The 21,376-nt window shown below is 40.0% G+C and overlaps 1 protein-coding gene across 2 annotated transcripts in view; it reads left to right on the top strand.

Annotated features, from left to right (window-relative positions):
- KCNG3 (potassium voltage-gated channel modifier subfamily G member 3) overlaps positions 1-20,825 on the top strand; it is a 49,324-nt gene extending 28,499 nt beyond the window's left edge. For both annotated transcript variants that reach the window (XM_043470443.1, XM_043470444.1), the window contains exon 2: positions 19,119-20,825. In XM_043470443.1, the coding sequence (XP_043326378.1) occupies positions 19,119-19,764 (646 nt within the window). In that variant the 3' untranslated portion in view covers positions 19,765-20,825. The remainder of the gene's footprint in view (positions 1-19,118) is intronic.
- The last annotated feature ends 551 nt before the right edge of the window (positions 20,826-21,376 follow it).

Here is a 21,376-nt window from a genome sequence, read left to right as displayed (position 1 = left end):
AAGAATACAATCAATCTAATTTCGATATTGACCATCTGGTGATGTCCATGTGTAGAGTCTTCTCTTCTGTTGTTGGAAGAGGGTGTTTGCTATGACCAGTGCGTTCTCTCAGCAAAACTCTATTAGCCTTTGCCCTGCTTCATTCTGTACTCCAAGGCCAAATTTGCCTGTTACTCCAGGTGTTTCTTCACTTCCTACTTTTGCATTCTAATCCTCTGTAATGAAAAGGACATCTTTTTTGGGTGTTAGTTCTGAAAGATCTTGTAGGTCTTCATAGAACCGTTCAACTTCAACTTCTTCAGCATTACTGGTCAGGGCATAGAGTTGGCTTACCGTGATATTGAATGGTTTACTTTGGAAATGAACAGAGATCATTCTGTCGTTTTTCGAGATTTCATCCAAGTACCACATTTTGGACTCTTTTGTTGACTATGATGGCTACTCCATTTCTTCTAAGGGAATCTTGCCCACAGTAGTAGATATAAAGGTCACCTGAGTTAAACTCACCCATTCCAGTCCATTTTAGTTCCCTGATTCCTAGAATGTTGACATTCACTCTTGCCATCTCCTATTTGACCACTTCCAATTTGCTTTGATTCATGGACCTAACATTCCAGGTTTGTATGTAATATTGCTCTTTACAGCATCGGACCGTGCTTCCATCACCAGTCACATCCACAGCTGGGTGTTGTTTTTGCTTTGGCTCTGTCTCTTCATTCTTTCTGAAGTTATTTCTCCGCTGATCTTCAGTAGCATATTGGGCACCTACCGACCTGGGGAGTTCATCTTTTAGAGTCCTATCTTTTTGTCTTTTCATACTGTTCATGGGGTTCTCAAAGCAAAAATACTGAAGGATAGATGTATGTTTAATTTTATCTATGTATGTATGTATTTTGGCTGCACCACGTGGCATGTGGGATGGTTTCTGTGACCGTGGATCAAACCTGGGCCTCAGTAGTGAAACCGCCAAATCCTAACCACTAGGCCACCAGGGAACGCCCATGTTTGATTTCTAAGATACTGACAAACTGTTTTCCAACATGGTTGTACTATTTTCCCCTCCCACTAGAAGTGTATAAGAGTTCCAGTTGTGTTCTATTCTCACTAAAACTAGGTATTGTCAGTCTCTAATTTTGGCTGTTCTAGGAGACCATATATCTCATTGTGATTAACTTGCATTTTCTGATAAGTGAAGTTGAGCATCTTATCATATAATTTTTGCCATATGAATTTTCTCTTTGTGAACTGTATGTTTGTATCCCTTGCTTATTTTTTCCTGTAATGATTAACTATTTATCTTGGGTACCAATATCTGTCAATTATGTGCATTGCAGATGTCTTCTTCCTGATTGTGGTTTGCCTTTTGACTTTGTTTATAGTGTTTTTGGGGGTATAATGTTTTTTTCTCAGTGGCTCAGTGGTTTCAAATCCACCAGCAATGCAGGAGCCACAGGAGACTCTTGTTTCAGTCCCTGGGTCCGACAGATACCTTGGAGGAGGACATGACAACCCACTCGAGTATTCTTGCCTGGAGAATCCCCATGGACAGAGGAGCCTGGTGGGCTACAGTCCATGGGGACGCAAAAAATTGGACACAACTGAAGTGACTTAGCATGCACACATACATTGTGTTTTTGGTGTACATAATTTGTATATTTTCACATAGACAAATTTATCAATATATTCCTTTATGGTTTGTATTTTTTTAGATTACTATTATTTAAGAAGGCGTCTTGTATCTCTAAAATCTTAAGGATTCTTTTATATTCTTTTATACTTTCTTAAAATTTAAAAATATATTTGTAAAGACTTTGCTCAACTTTCATGTTCCAAATTTGGTATTTAATCTACCAAAAATTATTTTTTGGAGGTTTTTAATTTATGTATGTATTTTATTTTTGGCTGTGGGTCTTTGCTGCTGTGGGCGGGCTTTCTGTAGTTGTCGAGAATGGGACTACTCTCTCGATGCAGTGCATGGGCTTCTCAGTGTGCTGGCTTGTCTGGTTGCGGATCACAGGCTCTGGGCACGTGGACTCGAGTAGCTGTGGCCACAGTTGTGGCTTGAGGGCCCTGGAGCATGCAGGCTCCAGTAGGTGTGGTGCATGGGCTGAGTTGTTTGGCAGCATGTGGAATGTTCCCAGACCAGGGATCATACCCATGTGCCCTGCATTGGCAGGCAGATTCCTATCCACTGTACCACCAGGGAAGTCTCTACTTGAAATGATTTTGGTACGAGGGATCTAATTTTATTTTTTCATATGGATGAGAGTTTCCTCAGTACTATAGAATAGTCCAGTATTTACTCCACAGACCTGGAGGGCCTCATCTGCCATGTATCTAGTCTGTGAGTACCTGGACCTACTTCTGTGGTCACATTACTGTTTTTGCCACCTTTTTTTCCTTGCTGAGCATTGCCAGGGGCAAGGTTTTAGTTTTTATTAATCTTTTCTTTGAACCAGCTTTTGGTTTCATGTTTTTTTTTGTTTTTTGGGTTTTTTTGTATCTTTGTGTTCTTATTATTTGTAGTGTATTTTTGTCTTTATTATTTTCTTGACTCTTTGTTTTTTTCCCTTCTCCCCTTTAATCATTCTCTTTCAAAATCACATGAAAAATTTTTTTTTTTCAGTGGAGTGCAGTTTATTACACCGGCAGACCCAAGGCAGAGTCTCCTCTTAGCCAAGGACTAAAATTTGTTTTAATGAATGCACACTTCAGAACACTCTTAACTCATTGACCGTGTTGTATGTTCTGGCACATCAGAAATTCGTCTAGGGCTTTGGAGACACTGCCACACCTTTTCCCAGAGAGGTTGTACCCTTCTATCCCCCCCAGCCCCTTGCCCACAACGTATGATGGTTTCTATTGTCCCACATCTTCACCAGTATTTGGTGTTGCCAACCTTGTTTTTCTGTTGAGTGTATATCTCATTGTAGTTATTTATTTATTTTTGGTTGTGCTAGGTCTTCATTGCTGTTCAGGCTTTTCTCTGGTTGCAGTATATGGACTTCTCATTGCACTGGGTCTCTTGTTGCAGAACACAGGCTTCAGTAGTTGCAGCATGTAGGTTCAGTAGTTGGGCTCACTGGCTCTGGAGCACAGACTCAGTAGTTGTGGCGCGTGAGCTTAGGTACTCCACAGAATGTGGGATCTTCTTGGACGAGGGATTGAACCTCTGTCTCTTGCATTGGCAGTCAGATTCTTTACCACTGAGCCACCAGGGAAGCCCGCATTGTGGTTTTAATTTTCATCTCCCTGATGATGAGAGTGCTGATCATCTTTTTCATTTTATTTTATTAGGTAAAGTGTTTGTCCAAATTACCTTTAAAAAAAAAATAAGAAGATGGGCTTTTTGTCTTTATTAATGAGTCTTAGGAGTTCTTTTTACATTGCGGATACCAGTCCTTTGTCAGATAAATGTTTGCTTGTTTGTTTTTAAATTTTATTTATTTAGTTTTGGCTGTGCTGGGGCTTCATAGCTACTTGGGCTTTTCTCTAGTTGTGGCTAGCAGGGGCTACTCTCTGGTTGTAGAGCATCGGAGTCTGATTGCAGTGGCTTCTTTTGTTACAGCTCCAGGCTCTAGAGCACAGGCTCAGTGGTTGTGGGGCAGGGGCTTAGTTGCTCCGAGGCATGTGGGATCCTCCCAAATCAGGGATCCAACGCGTGTCTCCTGCATTGGTGGGTGGGTTCCTTACTACTGAGCCACTAGGGAAGCCCCAGATAAGTGTTTTATGACAATTTTCGTCTATTCTCTGGCTTGCCTATTTGGTTTCAGTGTATTAAAGTTTCAGATTTTGATGAAGTCTAGTTTATCAATTTTTTTTTTCCATGCTAAGTGAAATAAGTCAAACAGAGAAAGACAAATACCCTATTATCTCACTTATATATAGAATTTAAACAAAATAAGACAAACAAACCAAAATGAAAAAGACTCATAGATACAGAGAACAAATTGGTGGTTGCTGGGGCCTGTTTGGGGTGGGGTAGGGAAAGTGAAATAGATGAAGGGTATTAAGAGGTACAAACAACTAGTTAGAAAATAAATAAGACACTGAGGTATATTATGTGGTATATTATAGCACATAAGAAACATGGTCAATAATTTTGTACAGGACAGATGATTACTAGACTTACCATGGTACTCATTTGATAATGTATACAGATATCAAATCACTATGCAGTACATCTGAAACTAGCATAGTATTTGTTAACTATATTTCAATTAAAAAAAGATAAAATGCTATTAAATAGAAGAATTAGAGGAGGGAACGACTTAGGGTTAGCAGAGGGAGGGTTCCTATTCTAGCATACTAGTTTACACTAGTATATACGGGATGGATAAATAACAAGGTCCTACTTATAGCACAGGGAACCGTATTCAATATCCTGTGGTAAATCATAATGAAAAGAATATTTAAAATGTAACAAAAAATGAGAAACTAGAAAAGAAAGGAAAAATTGCTATCAGTTTTTATAAGAGAATCATGGTCTTAAAGAGGAGGATAGTCTCTTGATATCCTTTCTTTTTTAAAAAAATCCTTTTAGTAATGAATTACCAGTGAAATAAACAGAAAGGAGTAGAACCCATCTGGTAGTTGTATATGGATTGGGAACAGATTACTTCTTGCAGTGAGTTGATCTTCTTGTATCATTATTTAGATGGATTTGTGTCTCTCTGGAGCAGAGATGAAGGTGCTGGGAGAGGTTATGTACCTGCAGGATGAAGGGGATTCCCCTGGAGTGGAGCATGCTGGTGGCCTGGGTGGGTAGGTGCTGGCGGGTCTGGGTCATCTCATCTCTGGGAAATTTTTTAGTAATGAGAACAGAACCACAGGTTTTGGGTCTCTCTACTTGTTATGCGTATTTTCATCTAGAACATGGTGGTTTACTGAAAACACATTCATCAGCAGCTGGTGAAGAAAAGCTGTCCTGGTGTCCCTGACTTTGAGAGCATCTGGTGAGATACAGACAGAAACGTGGATGGTTTCTTCAGAGTCCGCCCAGAGCCAGGTCCTCGATTAGAATATAATGAACACAAATAGTAATGCATGTGGTGGGGGTCCGACTCTTTGCGACCCCATGGACTATAGCCCGCCAGGCTCCTCTGTCCAGGGAATTCTCTAGGCAAAAATACTGGAGTGGGTAGCCTTTCCCTTCTATAGGGGATCTTCCCGACCCAGATTTAGAATCTGTATTTCCTGTGTTGCAGGCAGTCTCCTGTGTTGCAGATGGATTTTTTTTTTTTTTTTTACTGACTGAGCCACCAGGGAAGCCCTACAGTAAGGGATGGTATTGATGAAATGCTTTTCATAATTTGGCTCTGAAAGATGATCTGTCATTTCATCTGTTAGGAAAATTGAGAGACTTGTTCGGAGTGGCCATCTCTTGTAATAGGATTTTGCTGGGTGGTTTTTCTTCACTTGCCTTTTAGTTTAGGGATGGGCTCCGGGCAACTGCCTGGTTCCGTCTGACCCGCATGTCTCCAGGGTGGTGATGAAGGTCTGCTGAGTCCTCGGCGTCTGCTGACATCCTTGCGCCTGCAGTTCTCATAGCCAGTCAGTGGCAGGGTCTTGTTGAAGGCTTCTGTCATCTTTCCCCCATCATTTTATTTAATATCATTGTATTCCCATCATCTGCCAGTTTGGGCCTTCCCTTTCTCTTGCCTGTGTCTAGTCTCCCGACTGTCTGCACCCTCCAGTCATTTCATAAACTCCTGCCCGACATGTATTCCCACAGTGCACTTGGCCTCTTCCCAGCTCCTGAGCCTGGCAATGTGCCCAGCACTTGGTAACCTCCTAAGAAATGCTTATTCAATGAATGAACCCACCTGTTGCCAAATCTTTAATGGGTTCCCTTTGCCTTTAAAGCTGTAACTTTGAAAATCTATCAGCATTGCCATAAGGCTTCCAGTCCTTAGTCCTCCAATCACCCCTCTTTCCACTGCACATCTCACTTGGCAGCCCAGCGAGCGCCCTGTTCTCTGTGCTGTCCGAGGCTCTTCTGCACCTGTGACTTTTCTGACCTGGCCCCTCCTCTCCTTTTTCTACTATCACTGCTTGGTTTCTGGCGTTTATTTTTGTTTTTGCATATTTTAGTAATTCCATAGCCAGATCTCCAGTTTTCAGTCTCCTGTCCAGCAGAAATGTCCCTGCTGTAGACCCATCCCCTCAGCTAGGCCACTGACTTAGCTTGGAACTTGTTTTCTTATCTGTACAGTAGGAATACTGCAATAGTGATGACCAACTTGCGGGCCCTGAAGGTAATAATATATCCTTAAAAGTTATTTAAAAGGCTTTCCTGGTGGCTCATTGGTAAAGAATCTACCTGCCAATGCAGCAGACACAGTTTTGATCCCTGGTCCGGGAAGATCCCACATGCTGTGGGGCAGCGAAGCCCATGCGCCTAGAGCCCCTGCTCTACAAGAGAAGCCACTGCAGTGAAAAGGCCGAGCACCACAGCTAGAGTACCCCCCGATTGCTGCAACTAGACAAAGAGCCCATGTAGCAACGAAGACCCAGCACAGCCAAAAACAAAAATAAATAAAAGAATAAAAATTTAAGAAAAGTTATTTAAAGAATCACATAATTAATACTTGAATACATTCTAATTGTGGAAAATTCAGCTATTTATAGATGTTTCCTTAAAAAAAAATGGATTCCTACTTTATGGTAATTTACCTGCCAGTCTTCCTCTTTCTCTTGGACTAACCACTGTTAACAATTTAATAACCTGGCTCCTTTTCATATATGCTTATGACATGGTATATTGAAATTATCAGCCTCATAGGAGTCATTTCAGTAAATGGTACCCATGATTATTGCCATCAAATAAACTTCAGGGTTTAATTTACCTTTCCATCTTTATTACCTGCCTTGGACTATTTTTTTAAATGTAATTGCTTTCATTGCTCCCAGTTTATCAGCACCTTCCTACCTTTGCTTGTGCTGGTCTTTCCATGACAGATTAAATCACCACTTTCTTGAAGAAATTTTCCATAATCCCCCAGATGAAGGAAGTCTTAACTTTCTTCTTAACTTAATATATGTTGATTGCAGCATTTGTCACTTTCTACATTTTACATTTGAGTTTCTACAGGCAAGGTTGTTGTTGGGGAGGGTATATCTTACCTTTCACTAAGATGTTTTTTAGGTTAAATTCAGTCTTCTTGTTGTTGTTGTTTAAACTTATTTATTTGGCTGTGCTGGGTCTTAGTTGAGGCACACAGGATGTTTGATCTTTGCTGTAGCATGTGGGATATTTTAGTTTTGGCATGCAAACTCTTAGTTGCAGCATGTGGGACCTAGTTCCATGACCAGGGATTGAACTTGGGTCCCCTGCATTGGGAGCTTAAAGTCTTAGCCACTGTAGGGAAGTCCCTGTTTTGTTTTTTTTAAAGAAACTTTTTATTTTAAAATCCTTTCATGCTCACAAGAAGTTGTAAAAGTAATACTGAGAGTTCCAGTGTCCCCTTCACCCAGCTTCCTCCAATGGTGACATCTTCCATAACTATAATTAAGTTCTATGTATAAGTCACCTTTCTAGACTTCTTGGTGGCTCTTTGGCTCCTGGCATACAGTAGGAATTCACAAACTTCACTGTGTGATGAATGAATTAACGTGCTCCACCGGCTTAGAACCACATCCAAGTAACAGATTGTCACTCCATCCTTACCCCAGGACATTGCATCCCCCATCTTAAGAGACTCAGATGAAGCCTTGGACATTTCTTGCCTCCCTTTGTGAATGCTGCTGACCCATCAGACAGGGAGGACAATAAAGGGTTCTGGGATGTATGCTCGTGTGTGTTTGTGTGCTAAGTCACCAGTTGTGTCCTATTCTTTGCGACCCTGTGGACTGATTCTACCAAGCTCCTCTGTCCATGGCATTCTCCAGGCGAGATACTGGAGTGGGTTGCCATGCCCTCCTCCAGGGGATTTTCCCAACCCAGGGATTGAACCTGCATCTCCTGCATTGCAGGCAGATTCTTTACCGTTTGAGCCATCAGGGAAGCCCAGTAGAATAGCAGCGACCCCTTAAAAACTCCAAAGGGGAGTCTAGTCCTCTGTAGCCAATCCCCAGTGGTAGAAGACTGACCTTTCTGTTTATCCTTGTTTTTATCCTACCACGTGTCCTAAAGATGCGATCCAAACACAGGCATGAGTAAGCAAAGTAATACAAAGTGAGGAACATGAAATAACAACTGTACATTAATTATAACTATAAGGAAATGCATAAATCCCAGCCAGGATTCAATGTATTACATAACCAATGAGTATATATTATTAATCTGCCATTTATTAGCTGTGTGGTATGAGCAAGTAACTTATCTTTGCTTCAGTTTCCTCATTTATAGGTGGGGAAAAATAAAACCTATTGCATTCAGTTGTGAGAATTAAATGAATTAATATGTGTAAATTTACAGAAAAATGCTTAGTACTTTAAATATTTAATGTATGTTTTTGTTTATTCCCATTATTGATCTAGAGTAGAAGGATAAAAATGTATGAGTGGTATGGATTTTTTTTTTGTAAGGTAATTAAAGTACATAAGAAAAAAATCAAGTTTTTTTTTTTTAATTGAGCTTTTTCCCCCGTTGAACTTGTGGTGAAAACTCTTATAAGAACATGAAAGAGACTGTAGAGAGTGTAGTGGATGGTGATGTACAATTTGTTGGAAATTTTTATTACACCAGGTATCATCAGACAGTACAGACCTGTTGGAAATGTGATTGGAAATGCCTCATGTGTTTCAGTCTGAAAACTTGGGGTAGGAAGGGTGCAACTTTTCTTTCTGTGCCGCTCTTGGGAGTGTGCTGGTTGATTCAAGTCACTGGTAACTCCATCATGGTGCTTGCTCTTCTAGTTGGGCAAGCTTTTTCATTTTTCTTTAAAATTTTTTCTTAATTGGAAAAATAATATGGGCACATGGTAAATCATGTAACATTGCCAAAGGTAATAAAATAAAAAATGAGTTTCCATCCTGCACTAGGCTCCCTCTCTGGAGGCAGCAGCTGATATTAGCAGTTTCTTAAGTATCCTTCCAGTACATGTATGCACACATACACACACAATTGGAGCATAGTATATGTACTGTTCTGCACCTGTATGTCATGAAGACTGCTTCACATCAAATCACAGTAATGCACCTCACCACATTCCTTTTCGTGGCTATGTGACATAAGGTAGAGTTGTTAAATTCCCAATGTCAATTTCCTATGATTCAACCTGATGACTTCGGGAAATACATTTATATAATGAATCTCCAATGGATAGATGTTTGTATTTTTTTTTTAATCCTTGGGTATTACAAACAGTGGATTTCATTGTACATAATCTTGTGCAAATATGAGAGTGTGTTTGTAGGATAAATTCCTTAAGTGGGTGGCTGGTCTCATGTGCAGTATAAAGCTTGACAAATTCCGGCTATTGCTCTTTTAAGTGGTTTTTACCACTTTATGCTACAGCCAGCAGTGTATAAAAATATAAGCAGAATTCTTGGGAGAAGAGAGAATGAAAAGATGAAGCATTCATTCTTGCCTTCTCTTTGCGCTCAGGAAAATACTGAAGTGATCTCCTTTTGAGTAAGAAGGGAAGACTGTGAGTCCAGAGATGGTTTGTAATAGTGACAATTACAGACACAATTTATTAAGCTTTTACTATTATTTCATATTAATTCATTTAATTCTTTTTTTAATATTTATTTAAAAAATATTTATCTATTTATTTATTTGGCTGTGTCTTAGTTGTGGTACACTGGGATCTTTTGTTGTGGTGCAAGGGCTCTCTAGTTGTGACGCATGGGCAACTAAGTCCATGACATGTGGGATTTTCATTCCTGGACCAGGGATGGAACCCACATCCCCTGCATTGCAAGGCAGATTTTTAACCACTGGCCCACTGGACAAGGGAAGTCCCTAATTCAGTTAATCCTTAAGACAACCTGAGAGATAGGTCCTCCTGGCATTCTCACCATTTAATCATTGAGGAAAATTTAGGAAGAGAGATTGAATAGTGTATCCATGGTTTCACAGCATGTTATTAATGGAGAAGGGTTACTTGCTTCAAGATTCCCCTATCTTTGGACAAACTCTGGAAGTTGGTAAAGGACAGGAAAGCCTGGCGTGCTGCAATTCATGGGGTCGCAAAGAGTGAGATACAACTGAACAACTGAACATCAACATCATCGTCTTTGGACATCCTTGTCTTGGGACATCCTTAGTGGTCTAGCAGCTAAGACTCTGCTTCTAGTGCAGGAGGCCCAGGTTCTATCTCTGGTCAGGGAACTAGATCCCACATGCTTCAACTAAAGATCTCTTATGCTGCAACAAAGACCCGGTGCAACCAAATAAATAAATATTTTTACAAATTCTCCTTTGCTGGACAGTTTCATGTTCATATTTTTATTTCGTGTAAAAAATGATCTCAGTCTATTATCTTTTATCTTATATTTGTTTGTCAACATGTATGTGCCTTTAAGGAACTTATATTTCATTTTTCCCCACCAAAACTATAAACTTGAATCCTAAAATTCTGTTTCAATTGAAAAGAAACAGTTACTGAGGTTTGAAATCATAAAGCATTTTTAATGCTATATTGTTAATCACTGTGACATTGTACTTTTAAATATAATTTTATTATAATTACATATGTATACTTATGTATATAGCATTTGTATAACATACATATACAATAAATATTGCAGATGTTTTCTGTTCTTTTGTATATTTGTCATTCATTTAAGTTTTTCAAGTCAGCTATTCAGTAAAAATATTCAGTCTTCGACTTTGTTATATTTTGAAGTAAAATGAAGTGAAAGATGTTCAGTTGTCCAACTCTTTGCGACCCCATGGCCTTTACAGTCCATGGAATTCTCCAGGCCAGAATAATGGAGTGGGTAGCCTTTCCCTCCTCCAGGGGGATCTTCCCATCCTAGGGATTGAACCCAGGTCTCCTGTATTGCAGGCGGATTTTTTACCAGCTGAGCCACAAGGGAAGCCCTTTTATATTTTAGCTTTCTTAATTGTCTCTGTAATATTGAATTTTAATCAGGTTCTGGCTGGAGCAAATGACAGGAACAATCGCCTTAAATCCTTTTTCAGTAAGGCAGAATGTAAGTCACTGCTTTAATGGCAGCATCAGCACCACTGTTTTAGTTTGACCCAGTGGGTAGCATGGGCACATGGTCTAAGAGTCTGAATTAAGGCTCCGGTTTCTTTGGGAGCATGGTTTTAAATCCCACTGCCTTCTCTCCTTTTTCTTTTTTAATCATGGTAAAAATACATAATATAAAATTTACCATCTTGCATATCTGAAACTGTGTTAAGAACCAGAGGAGTGAAACTGCTGCTCTAATACATAAACCATAGAGACTAAGAGATTGACATATATCATTTAATATTAACAATGAACATTGTTATAAAAGTCATTAGCACCTTCAAATGTTCCTTAGTGCTTCAAAGCCCAGTAGATCCATGTTTTATTTCCTGTGCCACTGCCATGTCTTAATTGTGTGATCTTGGAAAAGATGTTTAACTTTACAGCCTCAGTTTTGTCATCTGTAATATGGAGGTGTTAGGAGGAATACCCATTAAACAACAATTTCTCTTTTTCCTTTTCCCTCAGTGCCTGGTAACCACCATTCTACTTTTAAATTTGACTACTTTATATACCTTATATAGGTGAAAGTGAAAGTCACTCAGTCACATCAGACCCTTTGCAACCCCATGGACTATACAGTCCTTGAAATTCTCCAGGCCAGAATACTGGAGTGGGTAGCCTTTCCCTTCTCCAGGGGATCTTCCCAACTCAAGGATTGAACCCAGGTCTCCCTCATTGCAGGTGGATTCTTTACGAGTTGAGCCACAGTGAAGCCCAAGAATACTGGAGTGGGTGGCCTTTCCCTTCTCCATGGGGTCTTCCCAACCCAGGAATTGAAAGCAGGGTCTCCTGCTTTGCAGGTGGATTCTTCACCAACCGAGCCATCAGGGAAGCCCATATAGGTAGAATCATACAGTATTTGTCTTTGTGTGTGTGTGATGGCCTTCTTTCACTTAGTATAATATCCTGAAGGTTCATCCATTTTTTTAGTATGTGACAGGATTTTCTTCCTTTGTAAAGCTGAATAATATTCTGTTGTAAGACTGTGACACATTCTGTTTATTGATTCCTTCATCAGTGGACATTTGGGTTGCTTCCACCTGTTGACTGTTGTGAATAGTGCTGCTATGAACACAGGTTTTCTACATCCTGCCTTCAGTTCTTTTGGGTATATACCCAGAAGTGGGATTGCTGGATCATATGGAAGTTCTATTTTTAATTTTTTGAGGAACCTTGTTACTGTTTTTCATAGCTGCTGTACTATTTTGCAGTCTTAACAGTAGTATACAGAGATTTCAATTTCACCACATACTCATCAATACTTGTTTTCTGTTTCTAATAGTAGGCATCCTAATGGAAGTGAGATGGTATCTTCTGATGATTTGATGACTTGATGATTTTGATGATTTCATTTCTCAGATGATTAGTGACATAGAGCATCTTTTCAAATGCTTGTTGGCCATTTGTGTGTCATCTTTGAAAAATGTCTATGCAGGTCCTGTGCTCATTTTTAAATCAGGTTATTTGATTTTTTGTTGTTGCATTGTAGGAGTTTGATATGTATTTTGGATATTAATCTCTCATCAGATGTATGATTTGCATATATTTTCTCTTCTGTAGCTTGCCTTTTCACTCAGTTGTGTTTGTTGATGCACAAAAACTTATTTAAGCTTGATATAAGTCTCATTTGTCTCTTTTTATTTTTGTTGTTTGTTCTTTATGTGTCATATCCAAGAAATCATGGCCGAGTCCAATGTCATGAAGCTTTCCCTCTGTTTTCTTCTAGGAATTAAAAAAAATTATCTTAGGTCTTACATTTAGCTTTAATTCATGTTAAGTTAACTTTTCTACTTGGTGTAAGATAAGGGTCCAGCTGAATTCAGCACCATTTTTGATGGCAGACTTCAGTTATCCTATAAAGCTTCCAGAAGAAGCCATTCTCGTCCTTCAAGTTCTGTCAAGGTCACTTATATTGTACTGGGCAAAAAGCTGTTTAACACTTGTTATGTGTCTGATGAACTTGGGAAGTAAGGGCAGGAGATAGAAAGATGAATAAGGCAGGGAAGTCTCAGGTGATGTGAACGCTTTATATCTTAATAGGAGTTTTGGTTATAGAAGTCATGCATTTGTCAAACCTCAGTTAATGTGCACTCAAGGTTTGTGTGCTCCATTGCATGTAAAGTTCAAATCAAAAGGAAAAAATGAAACAGATATTGAACTCTGGCTAATAATATGCACTCTGAAGTTTTTAGATGGAAATGCATTGATGTCTGGATTTACTTTATTTTTAAATTAATTATTTTTGGCTCGTCTGGATCTTCATTGCTTTTTAAAAATAATTTTATTTATTTATTGTTTTTGGCTGTGCTGGGTCTTCCTTGCTGTGCGGCTTTTCTCTAGTTCCAGTGCTTCTCTTGTTGCAGAGCCTAGGCTCTAGGGCACGCAGGCTTCAGTAGTTGCGGCTCCCAGCCTCTAGAACACAGGCTCAGTAGCTGTGGTGCAGGGGCTTAGCTGCCCCTCAGCATGTGGGGTCTTCCTGGATTGAGCCCAGGCCTCCTGCAATGCCAGGCAAATTCTTATCCACTGTGGCAGCAAGGAAGTCCTGGATTTACTTTAAAATGCATCCCTCCCAAAGGATAGATTAATACCTGGATAAAGGGGTGAATAGGTGATGAGCAAGTATATTTAAAATATTAATGAATTTATTCCATGTTTGAAATTTTTCAAAATAGAATAATGAGGGGGAAAAGATGAGAAGATAGTACCCAGAGGGAGACTGAGCTTCACCTCACACGACATAGTTAATGGTCTCTTGTGTCCTGTCCTGGAGAAGGCAATGGTACCCCACTCCAGTGCTTTTGCCTGGAAAACCCCATGGACGGAGGAGCCTGGTAGGCTGCAGTCCATGGGGTCCCGAAGAGTTGGATGTGACTGAGCGACTTCACTTTCACTTTTCACTTTTAAGCATTGGAGAAGGAAATGGCAACCCACTCCAGTGTTCTTGCCTGGAGAATCTCAGGGATGGGGTCACACAGAGTCGGACACAACTGAAGTGACTTAGCAGCAGCAGTGTCCTGTCCTAAACCCTTTTGCAGGCAAGCGGGTGTGGTGGTAGAACTCGTTAGCACTAAAAGCATTTGTTCTCCTGTGGAGACTGTTTGTAAACCTCTGAGTCATTGCCATAAGTGCCTTCTATTATGAGGAATCAGTTAGGGGAATTAGAATGACTGGTGATTGCCAGCAAGTTTTGAGGTCGTCCAGTGCCTACAGAAAGGAATACATTTTTCATCGTAATTTAGTATACAATTATATATAACTGAAGCAAAAGTTTTATACTTTGATGCACTCTAATATTTCTATTTAATTTCCAAAAAAAAGACCTCTGTCAATTTTGATCCATTAATGGGTTAAGAACCAATAGTGTGAAAAATCTGCTTTAATACATCAACCATGGAGATGAAGAGATTGACCTATATCATTTAATATTAACATTGCCGTAAACATAGTGAACATTGCCGTAAAATTATAAGCATGTTCAGACATTCCTTAGTGCTTCAAAGCCCAGTAGATCTGGGTTTCATTACCTGTGCCACAGCAGTTTCTTCGTTATGTGAAGAATGTTTGGAAGAGATGTTTTAACTTTCAGCCTCAGTTTTGTCATCTGTAAAATGGAGGTATTCGGGGAAATACACACGCCCTAGAGTTCTTGAAAAAGGTTCATTGAGATGATGTCTGCCAATTGAAAAGCCTGATTAAGTGGGAAATATATTTTAGGCTGTGAATTCATTAGCTTCTATATCTTTGGGCCTCAAAAGAAATCAGAATGGGCTTTGAGACTTCTGGTATCCTTCAGCATCTTCTGTTCTTTTTTTCCAACTTGTTTATTGTACAAGTAGCCCACGGAGTACCCGGTCGTTGGCTGTAATGCTCAGTAACACAGCACTCAAGTTTTCCATCAGCTGTTGGAGGTGGCATTGGTGACAGTGCCATTTGGAAACATGGGGAGGTTTGGCAGGCTTAGTGGTGTTTGTTGTTGGAGAATGCTTTGGCATATCCTTGGTGAAAGAGGGATGCCTGGGGTTTCTCACTGATTCATCCCTTTCGCGTGGAATTCTATATAAACTGTGTCTGACTTGGGGGGTGGACAGGAGGAGCCCAGTGGGCCTCATTACAGATGACTTTATCTCTTTGAAATTTCCTTACTGAAAGATTATTTCGCATCATTCGGATTTCCTCCTTTTAAATTTGAACAATTTGGCTGCTAGTGGAAGTAATTAGCTGAAAATGTTCTGGTGTTTTTGGCACAATTAGCATTTTTAGTCTTCTTAATTTAATCGAATCTTAGGATTTTATTGCTGGGAGAGCCCTTAGAAGATCAGAGCAAGAACAGCAGTGAGGCTCTCTGCATCAGGTCCAGAGCTCTTGCTCATGTCTGGCTGGAGAGGAGACATAGTACTTTAGCTGGGGAACGGGGAAGACCCGCAGCTGATCTAAGAAAACTTATTACGATTGCTTTGTGCTTTTGCGATCCCTTTTGAGTGCATATATTATTACTTACTGAATTTACCAGTTTATTACCTTGGGTAGGCTTCCGTGGTGGCTCAGTGGTAAAGAATCCACCTGCTAAGGCAGGAGACGCAAGTTTAAACCCTGGGTTGGGAAGATCCCCTGGAGGAAGAAATGCAACCTACTCCAGTATTCTTGCCTGGGAAATCCCATGGACAGAGAGAATCCTGGTGGGCTACAGTTCTTGGAGTTGCAAAAGAGCCAGACATAACTTAGCAACTAAACAACATCAATAACAAACAGCCAACTTAGAAATCTTGGTGGCTTAACACAGCAAAGATTTATTGGTTGCTCACATACCATATCCAGTCAGAGTCAGGATGGGGAATGTCTTTCTCTGCACATGTACTCAAGGACTTGGGCTGATAGAGACCATACCATCTTGGAGCCTCTTAGGACACATGCCTTTATGGGAAGAGAATTCACACCTACTCTTCATTGCCTCTGCCCTGAAATGTAGTCATTTCGCTCATAGCTCATTGATCAGAACTGGTCACATGACCTTGCCTAACTGCAAAGGGCTAGAGATACAGGGGAACACATGGAGTATTTGATGAGCATTGTCAGGGAGAAGGGATGCATGGTATTATGTTTATAAAATCTGCATATTGAAAATACTCAGCCTCTTGTTTTCTAGATCTACCAAGTTTCATTACCATCCCAGTTTTTTAAGCCTCGGGGCTCATAGAAGCCATTATGGCAGTAGCTTTTATTGATAGTCTTATGGGGACAGAGAAGCTGCTGCCAGCCACCGATTAATGGGGTCTGTGTGCCGAGCTGCAGGTAATAGAGAAACAGGGACAGCTGTGATTTCATCGGCTGACCTCCCTCACCAGGCAGTAGGTTGGATTACTTTCACTGTGGACTTCATCTTCCTGGTTGGTTTGTGTGTAGGCTGAAAAATAATCCCTCCCTCTCCACAAAAAAAGGCAGGTCCTAATTGCTGGTAACCAGTTTACGCTGTGCATGCTAAGTCACTTCAGTCGTTGCAACCCTATGGACTGTAGCCCGCGAGGCTCCTCTGTCCATGTGATTCTCCAGGCAAGAATAGTGGAGTGGGTTGCCGTGCCCTCCTCCAGGGGATCTTCCCAACCCAGGGATCAAACCTGTGCCTTTTATGTCTACCTGCATTGGCAGGCAGGTTCTTTACCACTAGCGCCACCTGGGTAGCCCCTGGTGGACATTGCCTTATATATCAAAAGGAATTGTGCAGATATGATTATGTTAAGAACCTTGAGATGGGAGTGTGTCTTGGATTGTCCCCGAGGCTCTGAATGCTATCAAATGTATCCTTACATGGTGTATCCTCACACATGTAGCCTTACACAGTGATAGCAGAGGGAGATTTAACACAGTGGCCACGGAGGCAGAGATAGGAGTGATGTGGCTTCACACCATGGGATGCCAACCAGGAGCTGGAGGAGGTGAGGAACAGATTCTACCCTGGAGCCTCTGGAGGGAGTGGCTCCTCCTCAGCCTTGATTTTGGCTCAATGATAATGATTTGGCACTCTGACCTCTGGATCTGAGAAAAAGATTTCTCTAGTGTTAAGCCACCAAGCTTTTACAGTAGCCTCAAGAAATTAATACTCTTAGGTTTCTGCTTTCTTGGCAGTCAGTGGCTCTTGCCCTTCTAACCAGGGCCCTGAGGAATCGGGACTGAGGTGAACACTGGGGAACTGAGTGCTGGAGGAATAGGGCACTCTATACTTTTTTTTAACCTCTGAAATTTAAACCATGTGAATTTATCACCTATTCAAGAAATAAATAAAATTAATCTCTGTGGCTCTGGGGACCACTGTAGGTAGATTGTTGTTGTTCAGTGGCTAAGTCGTGTCAGACTGTTTGTGACCCCATGGATTGCAGCCTGCCAGGCTTCCCTGTCCTTCATGATCTCCTGGAGTTTGCTCAAACTCACATCCACTGAGTCAGTGATGCCATCCAACCATCTCATCCTCTGTCGCCCCCTTCTCCTCCTGCCCTCATTCTTTCCCAGCATCTGTAGTAGGGGAACATGGTTCATTTTATTTATTCATTTCCATGAGTAATGTCCAGTGCAGTTTGTGTTCTGTGCAATGCACTGTGGGTAATTCTTTTCAAATTGTCACCCCACAAACCTTACCATCCCACCTGCTTTATTTTCTTCTCTCTCTATCGTACTTCTCAGGTTTGGGTCTAGGTCAGTAGCAAGACTGAATTAAGTGGGAAAAAATGAATGATGGTATAATGATTATTATGTCTTTAAAAAATACATATTTATTTACTTATTGGGCTGCATCGAGTCTTAGTTGCAGCACACAGGATCTTTCGTCACGGTGTGCGGACTCTAGTTGTGATGTGGGCTCAGTTGCTCTGGGGCATATGAGATCTTAGTTCCCCAAGCAGGAATCAAACCTGCGTCCGATGCATTGGAAGACATAGTCTTAACCAACTGGACCACCAGGGAAGTCTCAATTATAACTTTTTTGAATTTTTAAAATGTAATTTAATTAAAAATCACTTTAGCCTTACCTCTCACTCTTTATCAGGGCTTCCTAACCAGTATGCTGAGGCTTAATTCCTCAGCCTTGGGGAGTGTGAGGCAAGGCTGGTGGCTTCCACTTCAGAAATGCTACCCCTGATGCCAGTATGCTCTATTAAGTACATGCTTTTCTGTGTGTGCAGTGATGTGAAAAGGTTGGTAAATACTGATCTAGGTAAAATATGACCTTATATTAAAAAAAATACATGATGCATGAAAACAGCTATGGAAAACAAACAAGCAAGCTTGTTGGCTCTTTGGGAAAATTCTAGTGATTATTTTGCTCCATTGTAGGACTCTTCAGCCTTTTTTCCACTGTGACGCTCGTGATAAGGATGGTCATGATCTGGTGCTCTCATGGCAAAGGCACTGGCATTCCTGCAAAGCCTGAAAGTAGGCTCAGAGTCAGTGTCTCCCACACAAGCCTGTAGAGAAAAAGAAATAACAGTAACATTTTAGGAAATGATCTTGAGTTCACTCTTATTTACCAAGAAATAAATCATCAAGAACTTGGGTGTGTCCACTGTCTGTAGGAACCATGTCCTTCTGATTCACCTAATAACTTATATCACACTAGAGAACCACTATCCTCATGGAATAACATTTCGTATTGTGGCAAGCTGAATATAAGTTAATTCCAAGCCACCATGCAAGAGAGATTTTTCTACAGTATTAGTGATAAGCAAACAAATTTTTTAATGATATTACATGCTGTATATCAATAAGAACTTCATCAAGTTCAATTTTCATTTGTTGAAGTATTTGTTGTTCTGTTGCATCCTGGTGGGTCTGATGATGTTGGTGATGCTGTCTGTTCTTTTATGTTTTTTGGAAAATTAACTAAATTAGTATGTCAGTGTTGTACTATCTGAAGAAATCTAGGAGCTATTAAAATGCTTAAAAATAAAATGATCAATTCTTCTTTTGTTCTCCTGACAGGATAATTGAAGCCATCTGCATAGGTTGGTTCACTGCGGAGTGCATCGTGAGGTTCATCGTCTCCAAAAACAAGTGTGAGTTTGTCAAGAGACCCCTGAACATCATTGATTTACTGGCAATCACACCGTATTACATCTCCGTGTTAATGACCGTGTTTACGGGCGAGAACTCTCAACTCCAGAGGGCTGGAGTCACCTTGCGGGTGCTTAGAATGATGAGGATTTTTTGGGTGATTAAGCTGGCCCGTCACTTCATTGGTCTGCAGACACTTGGTTTGACTCTCAAGCGATGCTACCGAGAGATGGTTATGTTACTTGTCTTCATTTGTGTTGCCATGGCAATCTTTAGTGCACTTTCTCAGCTTCTTGAACATGGGTTGGACCTGGAAACATCCAACAAGGACTTCGCCAGCATCCCCGCTGCCTGCTGGTGGGTGATTATCTCTATGACTACAGTTGGCTATGGAGATATGTATCCTATCACAGTGCCTGGAAGAATTCTTGGAGGAGTTTGTGTTGTCAGTGGGATTGTGCTATTGGCGTTACCTATCACTTTTATCTACCATAGCTTCGTGCAGTGTTATCATGAGCTCAAGTTTAGATCAGCTAGATACAGTAGGAGCCTCTCCGCTGAGTTCCTAAATTAATGTATTGCAAAGCAATTCTTGCATACACTTCATTTGATCCAGTTGACGCTACTTCATATTTATGCGTTTCTTGCTGGGTGAGCACTGCAGTTGTATTGTCATCACCTTGGGAGAGTAAAAATTGTCCTTCCCAGCTGAAGGGGTAAAAGAATTTACTTAATATGGAGTAAAGAAGATTGAGACTGCAAAGGAAAGGGAATGTCTCCTAGAATAAATTTTAGGATCTTATTTTATTTAGACTTGCCTCTTCCCTGCCTTGAACAATTACACTTTTTGTGTTTGTTTTAAAGTATATTATTTGAACATTTTAAAACTGAAAGCTACTATTTTCCAAATGTTTTTCCATCTTGTGAATACAGAAGAAGCTTGGAAGTTACAGTGTTTTTTGTTGGAGAGTAACATTTTCATTTCTAAATGTTTTATAATCTCTTATATCAATGTCAGAAGTATCCTGGAAACATATGTCAGATGCAGGAACTGTTTAACAAATACTTTGAAAATTTGGCCAAATTTTAAAGTGTAGAGTGGAGCTAGTAGATACAAGCAAGAATAGTATTTGAAAAACTTCTCCGGCATATTTCTCAATTATCTGATTTATTTTTGTCCTTATTCTCCTTGTCATACCATAATATAATATGGTATGATATCATACCTTATCATACCATAATATGATATGGAAGCTTGAGTATGTTCTTCCTTTTCCATTTTAGATTTCTTTTTTCTCTGTCTTGAAATGACTTAGAAGAGTGTTATATTGTTTAGCATTTTATTGGAGTTCATTTTATTTGAATTCATTGCTGTTACTAGATGTTAATTGTCCTGACATTCAGATGTCCAAATAAGATTTCCAACATTAAAATGATAATAGAAATAGTTTGATATTGCAACCCATATTTATCTTCTTCTGCTCTTAATGTTTTTTTTTTTTTTTTACTAAACACCATGTGTTTAATAAGACTTAAAATGAAAGGATATTTATGTAACCATTTTATACCAAAGTCATACTTAGATGTTGTCACTGGATTGTCTTAAAAAAGAAATTAAACATTTTCTTACTCTTGGTTGCTGTGTGGCCAAGCCAATTTTAAACCAGCTAAAAACAATGAATACATCAGTATTTGAGTTGATCTTCACCATTGGCAATGATAGCTATGCCAAAACTTCTTGTAACAACATTGAATAATATGCCGCACTAATCTGGCTAGGTTATTAGGACTAGATAATATAAAACTGATGATGTTAACAATCTGAATTAGAATTTTGCTTTGTTAACCAGTTGCCATAAAGCCAGTAATATATAAACACAGAAAATTAAAGTCATTGATTCATGAATAATTTAATATTATACATTGTAATTTAGTGGGGGTGGGAGGGGGAGCAGAGGAAGTGGAAAGGGGATAGATTTATCAAGGAAAGGGTTACCAGAAGTGTTCATTAAAGGAATATTAGCCATCATCTAGTTCAAACCTTAAATAGTACAAGTAGAAAACCAGGGCAAGAGAGGATGTGATTGTGAAGAAGTTAGGGTTAAAACCTGAACCTCTGAGAACCTAGTCCAGCAGCTTATTCTTAACACACCCCTGGGTTTCAAGAAGAGCCTTGAGAAGCCACT

The sequence above is a fragment of the Cervus canadensis genome, chromosome 5 (genome assembly GCF_019320065.1).
Source record: "Cervus canadensis isolate Bull #8, Minnesota chromosome 5, ASM1932006v1, whole genome shotgun sequence".
Lineage (NCBI taxonomy): Eukaryota > Metazoa > Chordata > Mammalia > Artiodactyla > Cervidae > Cervus > Cervus canadensis.
The sequence above is the reverse complement of the archived record's forward strand: the minus strand, read 5'-3'. Positions and strand labels throughout refer to the sequence as shown.